Source organism: Heteronotia binoei, chromosome 15 (assembly GCF_032191835.1).
Source record: "Heteronotia binoei isolate CCM8104 ecotype False Entrance Well chromosome 15, APGP_CSIRO_Hbin_v1, whole genome shotgun sequence".
Lineage (NCBI taxonomy): Eukaryota > Metazoa > Chordata > Lepidosauria > Squamata > Gekkonidae > Heteronotia > Heteronotia binoei.
The window spans coordinates 44,898,850-44,914,645 of NC_083237.1; the positions used below are offsets into that span (position 1 = coordinate 44,898,850).

General features: G+C 51.6%; 1 protein-coding gene across 7 annotated transcripts in view; it reads right to left on the reverse strand.

The window, feature by feature from the left end:
• Window positions 1-15,796, reverse strand: part of MED25 (mediator complex subunit 25) — a 31,778-nt gene that overhangs the window by 11,690 nt on the left and 4,292 nt on the right. For all 7 annotated transcript variants that reach the window (XM_060255850.1, XM_060255847.1, XM_060255849.1 and 4 more), the window contains exons 4-7: window positions 6,179-6,303; window positions 4,299-4,397; window positions 3,320-3,440; window positions 341-497 (exon numbers count right to left, since the gene is read on the reverse strand). In XM_060255850.1, the coding sequence (XP_060111833.1) occupies window positions 341-497; window positions 3,320-3,440; window positions 4,299-4,397; window positions 6,179-6,303 (502 nt within the window). The remainder of the gene's footprint in view (window positions 1-340; window positions 498-3,319; window positions 3,441-4,298; window positions 4,398-6,178; window positions 6,304-15,796) is intronic.

A 15,796-nucleotide genomic window follows, 5' to 3' on the forward strand; every position in this document is an offset into this window, starting at 1 on the left:
TGCAGGAAGTGGTGGCAGCTAAAGGCACAGACAGCTTCAAGAGGGGATTGGATAAACATATGGGGCAGAGGTCCATCAGTGGCTATTAACCACAAGGTATAGGTGGAACACTATGTCTGGGGCAATGATGCTCTGTATCTTGGTGCTTGGGGAGGCAACAGTGGAGGACTTCTGAAGTTCCAGCTCCACTGGTAAATCCCCTAATGTCACCTGGGTTTTGGCCACTGTATGATACGGAGTGCTGGACTGGATGGGCCACTGGCCTGATCCAATATGGCTTCTATTACGTGTTTTATGTTCTTAAGCTGACTGCTCCCCCCCACTCCTTGCCAGCTCTTACCTGGCAGCACCATGCCACGGATGAGGATCATATGCCGGGGGTCCTGGCTGTACTCCTTCAGCTGTGCCTCCAGCATACCCCCCATCACAGCCTTCTCAAAAAGAATCCGCAGCGCAGGCAGCTTCCGTGGGGAGATGATGGAAAAATGGATGCCGCGCTAGAGAGAAAAAGGATTGACGGTTGACAAGGCTACCCCTCCCATATTTAGTTACTTATTCACTTCATCTATACCCTGCCATTCTGGGGACTCAAAATAGCTTATATCTTTCTCCCCCCCTTCATTTATCCCCACAACAGCCTTGCAAGGTAGGTTAGACCAGGGGTGGCCAAACTGTGGCTCAGGAACCACACGTGGCTCTTTCACACATATTGTGTGGTTCTCGAAGCCCCCACCACCCCATCAGCCAGCTTGGAGAAGGCATTTGTCTCTTTAAATCACTTCTCCAAGCCAAGCCAGCTGCTGACTTGGATAATGCATTTAAAGTTGCTTTCTTTCCACCTCTCCCTCCATCTATTTTCCTTCCTTCCATGTCTTGCAGCTTTCAAACATCTGATGTTTAGAAGAAGAATTGCAGATTTATACCCTGCCCTTCTCCCTGAATCAGAGACTCAGAGCGGCTTACAATCTCCTATGTCTTCTCCCCCCACAACAGACACCCTGGGAGGTGGGTGGGGCTGAGAGGACTCTCACAACAGCTGCCCTTTCAAGGACAACCTCTGCCAGAGCTATGGCTGACCCAAGGCCATTTCAGCAGGTGCAAGTGGAGGAGTGGGGAATCAAACCCGGTTCTCCCAGATAAGAGTCTGCACACTTAACCACTACACCAAACTGGTTTATTCTATATGGCTCTTATGTTAAGCAAGTTTGGCCACCCCCGGGATAGACTGAATGCTTGTTACTGGCCTGAGGTCACCCAGCAAACTTCCATGGTAGAGCTAGGATCCAAACCTGGATCTTCCAGATCCCCTGGTACTCTAACCATCCCACCATAGCAAGGGAAGAGACATCTCAAGACTCCTTCCTTAGGTGGCTTTTCAGTATCCACTGACATTCAAACAGCTTGGATTGCCTCAATCTCAACTTCTCCTCCTCCTCTTGTTAGGCCACAAACCAGAATACTTGTGCAAGGTGGCCAATGACTCACTCAGGCTGTATTGGTCAGAGAAAGGTTTTATTTTTATTCAGTAAAAGGGGAAGAAGGTACAAATACCAAGGCTTCCAAAGAATTCTTGTGTGCAGTACAGTTTTATAACCTCTTATACTTCCTCTTTTTTTCCATACATAGAAATCATAGCATTAATAGTTATTGATTAGAATATTAGTGTCACAGCATCACTCTTGCCTAGGCATACATTTCTGTGTGCGCTCTTGTTTGGTTACCATATCATTCATAGCCCGTGCCTCCTTAGCCCCCATATTTGGCGGTTCTCTTTAAGTTTCTGTCATGCAAGTGCAATGCATACTTATGTGTTATGCCATTCTTGTGGATATTTTTTGTTCTCCTTTCCTATTTTCCAGGTATCCAATGCTGCAAAGACTCCCTTATCAACAGTTGCTTCTAACTATCCTTTGGCAGCTAATCACAAAATGTCCCTAAAAAGCAGAAGCATGATCTCTGGGTGCGGCCCAGATATGCCCCTGCTGTCTTTCTGACAGCTCAAGTCAGCCTGACCTGTTTCTTAGCAGTTGACCCCATATCATTTAAGCACAGCGTATGATTTTTCCTATATTTTATTATTAAGCTTTAAACCTTGGTCCGCACTCTGGCCCCAATCCCCTTCTCAACCCCCTGAATCCAAGCTCTGCTGCTGTTTGACACAAGGCACCTTGCCCCTGATAAAGAAACCACCTATTTCATCTCCTGTTATCAACGCCTGAACTGAAGTGACCCCAAATAATAAAGGCTCCCACAGGGCTAAGACAGAGAATGGTCTTTCTGGCTCTCTCAGCTTTTACAGCTGGCTTCCTTTTTCATAAGTGAAAATGTGAAGCATGGCTTTAATCCAATCAGGGCTGCCATCAGAAGGAAAAGTCAAGTATGCACACACACACAAAGTGTCCCGTTTCACTGCCCTGCTGGCAAACACGCATCAATCAACTTGGCTAGTAGATGCCAGACTTCCTCCAGACTGGACTCTTGATCATCAGTTTAAAAAGTCTATATCTAATTAGAGGTCAAGATTATGGCCTCCCTAAAGCAATCAACGCTGATGATGTATAAAGAACCTTGGTACTCTTTCTAACAGTGCAGTTCTAAGCACAGTTACACACTGACTTCAACAGACTTAGAAGGGAGCACCTCAGTTTAGGACTGTGCTATAAGTATGCTAGGCACAGATGTAGCTGACAATGGAATCAGATTACCTCTTCTAGCTTCCTGCTTGAAAACCTCCAAGAAGGACAGGATAGCCTAGCTTCTACTAAAATCTACTGGATTGTGATAGGGGCCTCAAAAATTGTTACTGCTTGGTCAATGCCAGGCATTTGCAGGATTCTTTTTCTATTCTTAATCTACAACCCATTCTTTTCCTCCCTAACATGGCAATCATCTGGGAAGTTTATGGGAAGGGTTGGCAATTGGAACCCCCAGAAAGGTTACCATGCCTCCCACTTGCACAGGAGACCACCCCCCCATAACACTACTCAGCTGGTGGAGGGGGGAATGTCAGGTGAAATAAGGGGACTGGTACTGCACAGTGTTATGACATCACTTCCAGTGCAGCCCAGAAGTGAGGTCATATGGTAATACCCCAGCATTTGCCAAAACGCTCTACATTTTGAGCACAGTGTTTGAGGCCAATGCTAGAGCACACCCTCCACCCACCTGGTGTAATGTCACTTTCAAGTTGTGCCGAAAGCAGAATCATTTTTCTGGGCCTGATGCTGACAACTGAAGTCGCCACTTCCTCATCTCCCTGCCCAGAATACTAGAGAACACAAGAATCCAGGTTTACCACCAAGAAGAGCCCGCCACTCACCTCACCAATCTTCTGAACCAGGTTCTCTGTTGTATAGCCAGAATAGGTGGTACTTTCCACAGCCGGAAGCAAGTAGGGTGGGGAGTTGCAAATAAGGATGCAGACTTTGTGTGTGGGTCCTCTGTTTAGGGGAGAATATAAAGAGAAACTCTAGGTGAGGCCAGGGGAACTACATGTCCTGTCTTGATCCAAAGTCGGATTCAGAAGGGCAATATTATGATGACTTTGTCATGTCTTGATCCTAGAAACTAGGTCTATTTCTGTGGCTTTGCATAGAAGTCCGATATAAAAGGGAATGTGTTTGCAGGAGTGCTCTCAGACCCATGTCAACTGTGGCTGACAGTCTTCAAGCAGCAGCTGGACAAACACTTATCACGGATGCTTTAGGCCAGCGGTCCCCAACCTTTTTTGGCACCAGGGACTGGTTTTGTGGAAGACCATTTTTCCACAGACGGGGGGGGGGGGGGGGGGTGATGGTTTCAGGATGATACAACTGTGCACTTTTGTTTCTATTAGTTTGGTGTGGTAGTTAAGTGTCAAACTCTTACCTAGGAGAACCAGGTTTGATTCCCCACTCCCCCAATTGCAGCTGCTGAAATGGCCTTGGGTTAGTCATAGCTCTCGCAGAGTTGTCCTAGAAAGGGCAGCTTCTATCACAGCTCTCTCAGCCTCACCCACCTCAAAGGGTGTTTGTCGAGGGAGAGAAAGGTAAAGGAGATTGTGAGCTGCTCTGAGACTCCGACATTTGGAGTGGAGGGCAGTGTCTTATTCTTACTACAATGTCTTATTCTTACTACACTGCAATGTAAAATAATTATACAACTCACGGTCCGGTTGCTAACAGGTCACAGACTGGTACCGGTCCATGGCCCAGGGGTTGGGGACCCCTGCTTTAGGCTCATCCTGCATTGAGCAGGATTAGATGGCCTCTATGGCCCCTTCCATCTCTACGATTCTACATCCCAAAAATAAAACTTACATTTGTTCTCTCATTTTCTTGAAGTCATCGAAGAGTTGCAGAGCTGTGCTGAGCCCTTCTGAGATAAGACTGCAGCTCTCTCCACCACCTCCCACAAACCTGAGAGGAAAGAGACAAAAGGTAATTAAAATTTTAAAAAAGAGACAAACTGGTATCAAACCTGCTGTGGTATCTAAAGGCCTTATACTGAAACCCTACACAGAACCCTAAGCATGTATAAAACTTTCTTATACCCAACCAGACATTTGGCCCACTCAGGCCAGTACCATCTACTTCAACTGGCAGCAGCTCTCCGGTGCCTCGGACAAAGGGTTTTCCCAGCTTAGCTACCAGAGTTCCTTTAACTAAAGACGCCGTGGATTGTACATAAGGTCTTACACATTACATGAAAAACACATGCTCTGTACTGAACCAAGAAAATACTAGATTGTGTAGCTGCCATTTTGGCAAGCACACACATCATACCTAACCCCTAAAAAACCAGAAACTTTCATTTCTGACCCTTCCTAGGCACAATGGCAAACCACCCCATAAAAAGTCTGCCGTGAAAATGTTGTGAAAGCAACATCACCCCAGAGTCGAAAACGACTGGTGCTTGCACAGGGGACTACCTTTACCTTTAGGCACAAACCAGTCATTTTTTTAGTGAGTTTGGTCCGGGTTTCCGCCAACATGACTTGCCTTTCCTGCAGCCACACGGCAGCTGTGGGGAACTTATTTCAACTAGCACCTTATAGCCTGATTTGGATTGGTATGGGGAGTGAGGAGCTTCAGCCTCCCCCCCCCCACCTCCAGTTGCTAGGATCTGAAATGGCTCTTGGGGGTGCTTTTAGTCCTATTCCAGGGCAGGGTAGAAGAGAAGCTCTGTTAGCTACCGGACTTTTGTTTTACCCTCAGGGGAGGGTGGAGCATACCCCAACCCCACAAAAAGCCTCCCAGGCCAATTATACTTCCCCTCCAACCTCTCTTCTATCAGAACCAAGCAAGTATGGAAAAAACTTCCACCCACTGAGTCTTCCCCAAAGAAATTAATCTAAGCTTCGAGAATCAAGTGGATAATTGTCGAGCTCCCTCCCCCAAAGCAGGATTCTTCATTTAACGATATCTGCATGATACTGCAGCATGTCTCTACCAACTTTGTCTGCCTACTGCATTGCCCACATGACAACATAACACAATCACATTTGATATGTTGTGTCCTGAATGGTTCCAGTCAGGAGAATCTCTGATGCTTCAGAACAGATCCCCTGATGGGATCTGAATCTGTACAGGTTCAGGCTCATAATAATTTACCATCAAGATATCGCAATGAGGCTTTACAACAAGCCCATCAGTGTCAAACTAAATACTTGTAATTCCCCAAATACACACCCAGGGCTTTTTTTGTAGCAGGAACTCCTTTGCATATTAGGCCACATGCCCCTGATGTAGCCAATCCTCCAAGAGCTTACAGGGCCTACTGTAAGCTCTTGGAGGATTGGCTGCATCAGGGGCATGAGGCCTAATATGCAAAGGAGTTCCTGCTACAAAAAACCCCTGCCCACATCAAAACTTTCAACACTTAAGAGTCTACCTCTTTTCTATCCACAATGTGATCCAAAAGGAACAGCCTTTCTGTTAAAAGATCCAACAAACAGTCTGATTGCTGAAGGGCTCAAACTGCTTATAAAGATTTTAAGGAATGAGATTTGAGAACAACAGTATTTTTCTACCAGGTCTTCCCTGTACTGATGATACACTACTTCCCTGATCCAAAAAACTAAGGTAACAGTTCCCCCTCCTGTTCTAACCCCTTATGCCCATCATAATACTGCCTCTAGCAAATAATAAAGTTATATGAATAGACATCATCTCCCAGCATTATCTGTGTTCCAACTCACTGAATGCTGTCAAGCCATGTGACAAACTCATAAGCACTGCTAGTTGGTGCATGGCACTGCACATACGACTCAGGGGCGCAGTCAACCGTATTGAACACCACCAGGCTGTACTGGGTACCTCCATACTGCAGAAGATTGAAGAAGGAGAAGATAATTAGAAAGGGTGGTTCTTGGCAGAATTTTTTTCAGCATCACGCCTCTTCGGTTTTTTGTGTGAGGTTTTTTGTGTGTGTGTGTGTGTGTGTGCACGCGCCTGGAAGTCATGGTTGACATCTCGCAACTCCTAGTGAAGTCTGGACATTTCAGAGAGGTGGCTTTCTATTTCTTGCCTCTGCATCCAAGCCCTGGAATCCCTTGGGGGCCTCCCATCCAACTACTTGCCTGGGTCAGCCCTGCTTAGTTTCTGAGATATGATGAGATCAGGCTTGCCTGGGCTATCCAGGTCAGGATGGCATCATGCCTCTTGTGATAATGAAACTCCTTGGCTGCAACTTGTGTTCCAGGAACTGTGACATCTACCAAAGAATCCAGTATATCTGGCAACATGCCCAGCATAAAGCAGACTTTTAACAAATGCTATGGGGGTTGCCTAGCCATTCTGCCTTACTGAAAAATATTAAACTTGGTACGGTAATTTAAATCATGAGTGCCTATAAACAGCAAATGGCACTTTATTTTCGCATTATTTTCAAAACGTTGGGAAGTATTACTTTAAAAACTTTGGGAAGTATTTTAGGATGTCAGAACATGATCTGGGATTGTATTACTGTTGCAGACACCTCAGTTGTTAAATTCTGCACTGACTCTTCTTATTCTTGATCTCTGAATGGCTGGATAATTCTTGGAAGATTGCCAAAGTAGCCAGATACAATCTGAGGAATAAGATTCCTACCAAACCTTTTCATCTAAACATTATGTTACCTTGACAAAACAAGTGGTACATTAATGTGAATTCATACAGATCTTTTCTGATCTGGAGTGAGCTTCACATAGAAGTACTGGCTGCTCCCCCCCTCAAAAAAAAATTCTTGCTTCTTGCTTGCCTATTTCTGCAAGGGAGTGCATATGTATATGGGTGGGAGTCTGGAGGCTTCTGGGAAGAAGTTGGCCCCCTCCCAGCCGAGCGGCATCGCCGCCTTAGGCTGGGGGCCGGTTTTTGCCCTCCCGGAAGGAGGGAGGATGACTCAGCTTCACTCCATGCAGGAGCTTTGAGGGCCCTGCCCCGAGCAACGCAGTTCATTTGGGAGTTTCAGAGCGAGCGAACTGCGTTGCCCGGGGGCTGAGCGGAGCTGGGTCTCGGGACCATGTGCGGCAGCGGGGGCGTGTTCGGAAGCCCAGTCAGCAGGCGGAGGGGCCGGCAGCGCGGCGTGGTTCTGAAGCGCAGGAGCTCTGTCTTCCGGCTTGTTTTTCGTGGGGTGCCTGGGGACCGCGCAGCTTGGGAGTGCTTTTGGGGGCTGGTGGGAGGCCTTGTGCGTGGGCACCGGGGCCCGCCGCCCTCCCTTCCCGCACCTCCCCCCCCGGCATTAGAGAGCTTCTCCGGCCGAGGGCCGAACGCGGCTGTGCTTTGAAGCACGTGTGTGGGCCGCGGCCGTGCGAGTGCCTGGGGACCCAGCAGAGCGGCCGGCTGTGCTGTCTTGTTCTTGCGGAGCGCAATAGCTCCGTTTTCAGCCGGCCGTGGGTGGAACTTTTTGGCTTGGCAGCAGGCGGGCCTGGCTGGGCGGGGAAGAGCCCTTGCACGAGGGTGCAGTGCCTCGCCGCCCCATCCCCCCTTTTTTCGGGTTTTTAGGGCACCTTTTACGCTGATCGTAGTGGTAAGAGGGCAGCAGGTGCACAGCTGGTGCAAGGGCCGCGTGGCGGAGCCGAGCCTGGCCCCCCCCGCTTCACACACTCTGCGGCATGACTGAGGTCAAGGGGGGCCCCTAGGGCAGTCAGTGCTCCCGAGTGCGAGCACCCCCCCTCCAATCAGTGCGGCTAGCCCACCCTCAACATTTGAGCGGACAAACAAGGCCCGTGCGGGCGGCGCGCAGTCCTTGGCCAGTGGTAGCCGGGTGGCAATAGGCATGGCTCCCAAGAAGGGTCAGGGCACTTCCAAAGGGAAGCAGCCCGCTAAGAAACGTACCCAGCGGCCTGCTTCCCCCGTGGACCTGGGTGAGGAGGCCCAGTTGAAGCAAGCCATTATTGGGCAGTTGGACGCTCTCGAGCAGCAGCGGGTAGCGGCCGGGGCCCCTACTTGGGAGGGGCGACGCCGGGCGTCGGCACGTTCCTCTAAAACGACATTTGGGAAGGAAGTTCTTGCTCGCCTTTCTGCTTTGCAGGGTGCATCGGCGGATAAGCAGCAGGGGTCTGACCAAGAGGACGAAGCTGATTTGGAGGCAGCAGGCAGTGGAGAACAGCCTACGCCGGGACCCGAAGGGGAAGTTCCACATCCAGATCCGGCTGTGGCGGTGGCGGTCTCCCCTCCTGTGGTTTTGGGTAAGTCACAGACACTGCCCCAGTTGCCGTGCTGGCCGTGGGGTCCGGTACAGCCGGCCCCCTCCCCACAAGGCTGGGGGGGCTCGGCGGCAGCGGGACAGCCTGGGCCTATGGGGTACCAGGCGCAGACCGGACCCTCTTGGGCTTGGGGCCCGCCCTATGTGGCGCCTCAATACCAGGGTGCGGTTGGGCCTGTTTCTCAGCCCTCCGGGCAGGGGACAACCACACCCTCAACACAAGGCAGTTCCGCGCCTGTGACGACAGCGGGCATACTGCCCTGGGGGAGTCAGCAGCAGACGCCTCAGCTGGGAGGGTGGCCTGGGTGCCAGTGGGGGACATAGTATTATCCCCCCAATCCGTACAGATCTATCCCCTTCCATGTCTTGCCATATGGGGATACCGCCCTACCGCTAGGCGATCATTTAACGGCAGCGACTCGGGATAAAATATTGAGGGGCGAATACGTGGACATGTTCAGTCTTCTCTTAAGGGAGCTCGAGAAAAAGGACAAAGATGAGCTTGATGATAAGGAGAAAGAGAAGCTGAAGCACCGTAATGTGGATAGGACCTGGGCCAACTGGTTGCCGGGTTTCCTGATTTACGCGGGTGTTATTGCCAGGGCACAGACTACACGGGCTGCAGAGTTGTTCCAATATTGTGACATCGTGCATCGTGCGTATACGGATTTCGTAAGTGCAGCGTGGTTACAATATGACGAGGCCTTCCGGATGCGGGCTGCTGTTAATCCGGGCCTTCCTTGGGATCAGATCAACCAGCAGCTCTAGCTCCAGTTGATGTCCCCTGCGAAGCCCAATACGGGGGACAGGGCTGATAGCGGGCACTTAGTGCAGAGACAGCAGAGCACTGCAGGGGCCCGCAGTGTTGCGGACCAGTCGGTTCAACCCCGGCTGCTTTGCTGGGAATTTACGTCCAAGGGCGTCTGTTCCAGGAAGTCCTGCAGATTCAAACACGAATGTCCGTTGTGTGGCGGGCCTCACGCCTTCTCAGCCTGCAGTAAATCTAAGGCAAAGGCAGGCACCAAATGCCCTGGGGGCCTGGGGAGCCAGCAGCCACCTGGAAAAGGGGCCCAGCCCCATTCGTCTGAGGGTACTTAGGCGGCTGCTGGCCGGTTACCCCCTGACGGTCGATAAGGAGTATTTACTGGCTGGTTTTACTTATGGATTCAGGATTCCTTACCAGGGACCTAGGGTCCCTGGTTTGGCCCCTAATTTGCCCTCTGTAAAGGGGATGGAAAAGGTGGTAAGGGATAAGATCGCGAAAGAATGTAGGGAAGGCAGGGTTATTGGCCCATTTGATGGCCCCCCCTTGCCCACATTACGGATATCCCCCTTAGGAGTTGTGCCTAAGAAGGCGCCAGGGGAATACTGTTTGATACATCATCTATCTTACCCCAAGGAAGGATCGGTGAAGGACGCCATCCCTGAAGTTTTTTGCTCCGTCAGGTACACCTCCTTTGATCAAGCGATCAAGGTGGTGCGCGCTTGTGGCGTGGGGGCCGAAATGGCAAAATGCGACATTAAGTCTGCATTTCGTCTTCTGCCAGTGCACCCAAAGGATTTTGACTTGTTGGGTTTCGCATTTGAGGGAAACTATTATATGGACAGGGCCCTGCCCATGGGTTGTTCTGTGTCCTGTGCGGCTTTTGAAAGATTTAGTTCTTTTATGGAATGGGCAGTCAGGGCCAGGTCAGGGTTGAACGACACCGTTCACTACCTGGATGACTACCTTTTCGTGGGCCCCGCTGGGTCCGGTCAATGCGCCAGATTACTGCGTGCATTTGAGGATCTCGCGCAAGAACTTGGTGTGCCATTGGCACACGAGAAGACGGAGGGCCCCAAGGCAGTCTGTATGTTTTTAGGCATCGCATTGGACACCATGCAGCAAACTTCTAGGCTGCCGGCTGACAAGGTTGAGGGCCTTAGGGCCAGGTTGGCCACCCTTAAACAGCAACGCAAGGTGTCGCTTTTGGAGCTGCAGCAGTTGGTGGGGCATCTCAACTTTGCGTGCAAAGTTGTTGCCCCAGGCAGGGCGTTCTTGCGGCGTCTATGTGACGCAAGGGCGGCCTTGAAGTCCCCCCACCACACATTACGGGTGAATGCTGGCATGCGGAGAGACTTGGAAGTGTGGGAGGAATTTTTGAATTCCTTCAATGGAACTTCGTTCTGGCGGGATGATTTAAAGATAGAGGCAGAACTCCAGATCTCCTCCGACGCATCCGGGGCTACTGGTTTTGGAGTATACTTGAGGGGGCACTGGTGCGCGGAGCAGTGGCCTGATGCGTGGTTGGACAGCGGGTTATGTCGTGACCTAACCTTCCTGGAGTTTTTTCCCATCTTGGTAGCCGTTTGGCTCTGGGGAGATCAGTTGTCCAACCATACAGTACACTTCTGCTGTGATAACATGGCGGTTGTACATGTTATCAACTCGTCTTCAAAATCAGTCGTGGTGATGAACCTGGTCTGAGCTTTTACTTTACGTTGCCTGCGGTTGAATATATTGTTTCTCACCCGGCACGTCCCAGGAGTTTGTAATGGGGTGGCGGACGCACTATCTCGTCAACAGATGGAGCGTTTTTGCCTACTTGCTCCGGAGGCGGACCAACGACCAGCACGAATGCCACCGGAGCTTTGGCACCTTGGGAGGCGGAAGCCGGTACGGCAATTCAATTGGCTCTAGCGCCTAGCACCAGAAAAGCTTACGGGAGGGCAGAGTTACAATTTTGGCGCTTCAGGACGGGCGCGGGGCTCTTAGACAGCTGGCCAGTCCCGGTTACCCACATGATTCAGTTTTGTGTGCATCAAAAGGAGAAGGGGTTCAGCCTGAAATCCATTAAGGGGCAATTGGCGGCATTAGCATTCCTTAGTAAAGCCCGGGGTTTCCCCGATTTTACTGGCGATTTCAGGATTAGAAAGATGTTGGAGGCCTGGTTAAGGGAACAGGGGCCCAGGGTCGACCCATGGCAGCCAATTTCTCCTTCAGGGGCTTCACGGGGTATGGCCGGAGGTCTGTTCCTCTTCGTTTGAGGCCTCCCTGTTCCATGCGGCCTCCTTGGTCGCCTTTTTCGGGGCATTACGGATCAGCGAGCTAGTGGTGCAGTCGAAGGGAGATCAGTCCGGCCGGGCCCTAGGGTTTGCTGATGTGAAGTTTGCAGGAGCGCAGGTCAAACTGACTGTGCGGCGGTCAAAAACCGATCAATATCAGAGAGGGACAGTAATCGTTATTGGCCAATGTGCTACAGCGGAGCTGTGCCCGGTCAGAGCTTTAGAGCAATATATTGCCCGTAGGCGAGAGGGCGAGGGACCCTTGTTTAGGCATGCAAATGGCCCTCCCCTCACGAAGTACCAATTTTGGGCAGTAACTGGGAGAGCCCTGGCCCGGCTGGGTTTGGATGGGGTCAAGTTCGGGACCCATTCATTCCGTATAGGGGCCGCATCTACAGCGGCGGCTATGGGATATGCCCCCCCCGCTATTCAGCGGTTGGGCCGGTGGCGTTCCGCTGCTTGGGCCGGTGCAGGCCGGTGCAGTTGGAGGGAAGCTGTCTCAGAGACACCCTCTGCACTGTGGGGTGCCTCAGGGAGCAGTTCTCTCCCCGATATTGTTTAATATCTTTATGCGCCCCCTTGCCCAGATTGCGCGGAGGTATGGGCTCGGTTGTCATCAGTACGCTGATGACACCCAGCTCTATCTATTGATGGAAGGCCGGACTGGCGATGTCCCTATAAATTTGGACCGGGCGTTACAGGCCGTGGCTGACTGGCTCAGGCTGAGTGGGCTGAAGCTGAATCCAACGAAGACTGAGGTCCTTTGCGTGGGCCGGGACGGACCGGGAGGGGAGATCATTCTGCCGGCTTTTGACGGTGCGCCACTGATACCAGTGCGCAGGGTCAAGAGCTTGGGGGTGCTACTGGAATCCTCGCTATCAATGGAGGCCCAGATAGCCGCCACCGCAAGATCCGCCTTCTTTCATCTTAAAAGGGCGAGGCAGTTGGCTCCCTTCTTGGAACGCGACGACCTAGCAACTGTGATCCACGCAACGGTCACCTCAAGATTAGACTACTGCAATGCCCTCTACATGGGGCTGCCCTTGTGTCGAACGCGGAGACTCCAGGTAGTGCAGAATGCGGCGGCCAGGCTGCTAGCGGGACTACCTAGATGGGAACACGTGCAGCCTGTGCTGCGGGATCTGCATTGGCTGCCGGTTGTCTACCGTGTTCGCTATAAGGTGCTGGTTATCACCTTTAAAGCCCTATATGGCCGAGGACCTGCCTACCTACGGGACCGCCTCTCCCCATATATTCCCCAGAGAGCACTAAGATCCAGCTCCCAAAACCTTCTACAAATCCCTGGGCCAAAAGAGGCCAGACTCAAGATAACCCGGGAGCAAGCCTTTTCACTAATGGCCCCTCGTTGGTGGAACCAACTCCCAGAGATGGTGCGAGCCCTGCGGGATCTGAATCAGTTCCGCAGGGCTTGCAAAACCCATCTTTTTCAGCTCTCATTTGGAACAGGACCTGACCAAACTGACTAACTATTGTAATTTTAGCCACTTTATGTTGAAATTGGAACTGATGTATGATAATATGTAAACTATGACCGACAGAAATATAGCACCTATTTCTACCTACTTTATATTTTTATATCTTTTAATCTCCTATTTTCTTATTTTTATATTTTTAAACTTTATTAATTCATGTAATTGTATTATTTAAACTATTGCTGTCTATTTTAACCAAATCATGCTTGTCATGTCTGTGAGCCGCCCTGAGCCCGCCTTCTGGTGGGGGAGGGCGGGATATAAAAATAAAATTTGCTTTGCTTTGCTTTGCTTATAGGTCTTATGTGCGCCCATTGGTCGGTTAAATTCTCGTATGGTTAGTAATGCTGCACGTTGGCATGTTGTTTTTCGGTGTGTGACCTCTTTTCTGTTTTTCAGGTGCTGTGGCTCGTAGTGGGAGGCGTCGCATCCTCATCTGCGGGCACAGCATGGTGTTTTGGGCAGCCCACCATGCAAGGAGATCCCCGATCGGTACTCAGCTGGGTCTCAGCGAGTGGGCGACAGTGGAGTGGCTTGGCTGCCGTGGCCTGCGTTGGCCAGGCATTATGCCGCTTCTTTTCCGGGAAAGGAAGGCGCCCCCCCCAGATATCTTGGTCATTCATCTGGGTGGGAATGACCTGGGCTTTATGAAGGGCAAGGCCCTGTCCCTGCAAGTGCAGGAGAACATGTAAGCCATCAAGCGGAGGTGGCTGGGGGTCCTTTTGATTTGGTCGGCAATTTTGCCGCGCAGAGTCTGGCAGCCCGCCCTACATCCAGGGGCAATCGAGCGGGCCAGAACGCAAGGCCAACCGGGCCTTGCAAAAGGCCATGGAAGGGGACATGGGCATATTCCTCCCCCATCCGGCTATACGGGTCGGGAACCCGGACCTGTACAGACCAGATGGGGTTCATTTATCTGAATTCGGAAACCGGGCCTTTTTGGACAAGCTTAAGAGGGGGTTGCGGGCGGCTCTGGGCCGCCCGGTGGGCGCGAATGCCTAAGCAGAATGAGGCATTGGCGGTGGCAGGATAAGGTATTGGCTACAGCATTTGTTTGGGGAGCACCTATGGCTCGGCACCAGTTGGTGCCCGTGGTCTGTACGAACTGCAGATGGGCTCCACGGCTCAGTGCGGGGAGTGCAGATCACGACAAAACCTCACAGCGGCGGATCCTTCCAGTGGGTTGGATGCTGGCCTAGGTGGAGGTGGCGTTTGAGCCTGGCTGCTCAGCACCAGCCGGATGATATGCAGCTTGGGCTGGGGGCAGGGTGGCTCGCCCTCCTAGGACAAGGCGGGGTCCAGGGTTTGACCCCAGGGCTTGTCCTGTTAGGCTTTGACCTCTTGCCATCCCTGCTCGTTCAAGTTGTGTTTAATAAAGCGGCCCGTTTTCATCCAACTTTGTGTCTGCCTCTTCTTCCGATTGGGGGGGCAAGTCAGCCCCCTCCCAGCCGAGCGGCATTGCCGCCTTAGGCTGGGGGCCAGTTTTTGCCCTCCCGGAAGGAGGGAGGATGACTCAGCTTTGCTCCATACGGGAGCTTTGAGGGGCGTGGTGCCGGGGCTATAAATAGCCATGGCCCCGCCCAGAGCAACGCAGTTCATTTGGGAGTTTCGGCCTGCCCGCCCTCCCTTGCAGTACAGGTTTAGCTGGTTGCCTTATTAGGGGCCAGGTAGGATTTTTTTCATTTTCACTTGATTGGCCGGAGTGAATTTGTTTTTCGCCTACCTTGTACTGCTGGTTAGTGCAGAGCTTGGGGAGGAGTTGTTAGTTGGTCGCTTGGCAGGATGAGGTATTGGCTACAGCATTTGTTTGGGGAGCACCTATGGTTCGGCACCAGTTGGTGCCCGTGGTCTGTACGAACTGCAGATGGGCTCCACAGCTCAGTGCGGGGAGTCTCTCGGCTTGGCTTCGCGAACGAAGATTTAAGAAGGGTGCAATAGTCCACGTTTGCTGCAGGCTCGCTGGTGGCTGACAAGACCAATGTGGGACAGGCAGGTCCGGCCACAGCGGCTGCAGGGAAAAGTCTGATTTAGGGTTGGTCCTGTAGCAGTGCGATTCTTCCTCAATCTCCTTTTGTCCTCAAGACCAGCTATGCGTGCGTTCTCAAAGGAAGAGACAGCCTGGTGGATGGTGTGCCTCCATGCTTTGCGATCTGAGGCTAGGTCAGACCACTGGTGATGGTTGATGTGACAGGTGCTAAGGGATTTCTTCAAGGAGTCCTTGTACCTCTTCTTTGGTGCCCCTCTATTTCGATGGCCGGTGGAGAGTTCGCCATACAGGGCAATCTTGGGAAGGCGGTGGTTTTCCATCCTAGAAATATGCCCTGCCCAGCGCAGCTGCGTCTTCAACAGCAGTGCCTCGATGCTGGTAACCTCTGCCCGCTTGAGGACTTCAGTGTTGGTCACAAAGTCACTCCAGTGGATGTTGAGGATGGTGCGAAGGCAGCGCTGATGAAAGCGCTCAAGGAGTCGCAGGTGATGACGGTATAAAACCCACGATTCGGAGCCATAGATGAGGGTTGTCATCACAACCGCTTTGTAAACATTGATCTTTGTGCCTTTTTTCAGATGCTTGTTGCTCCACACTCTTTTGT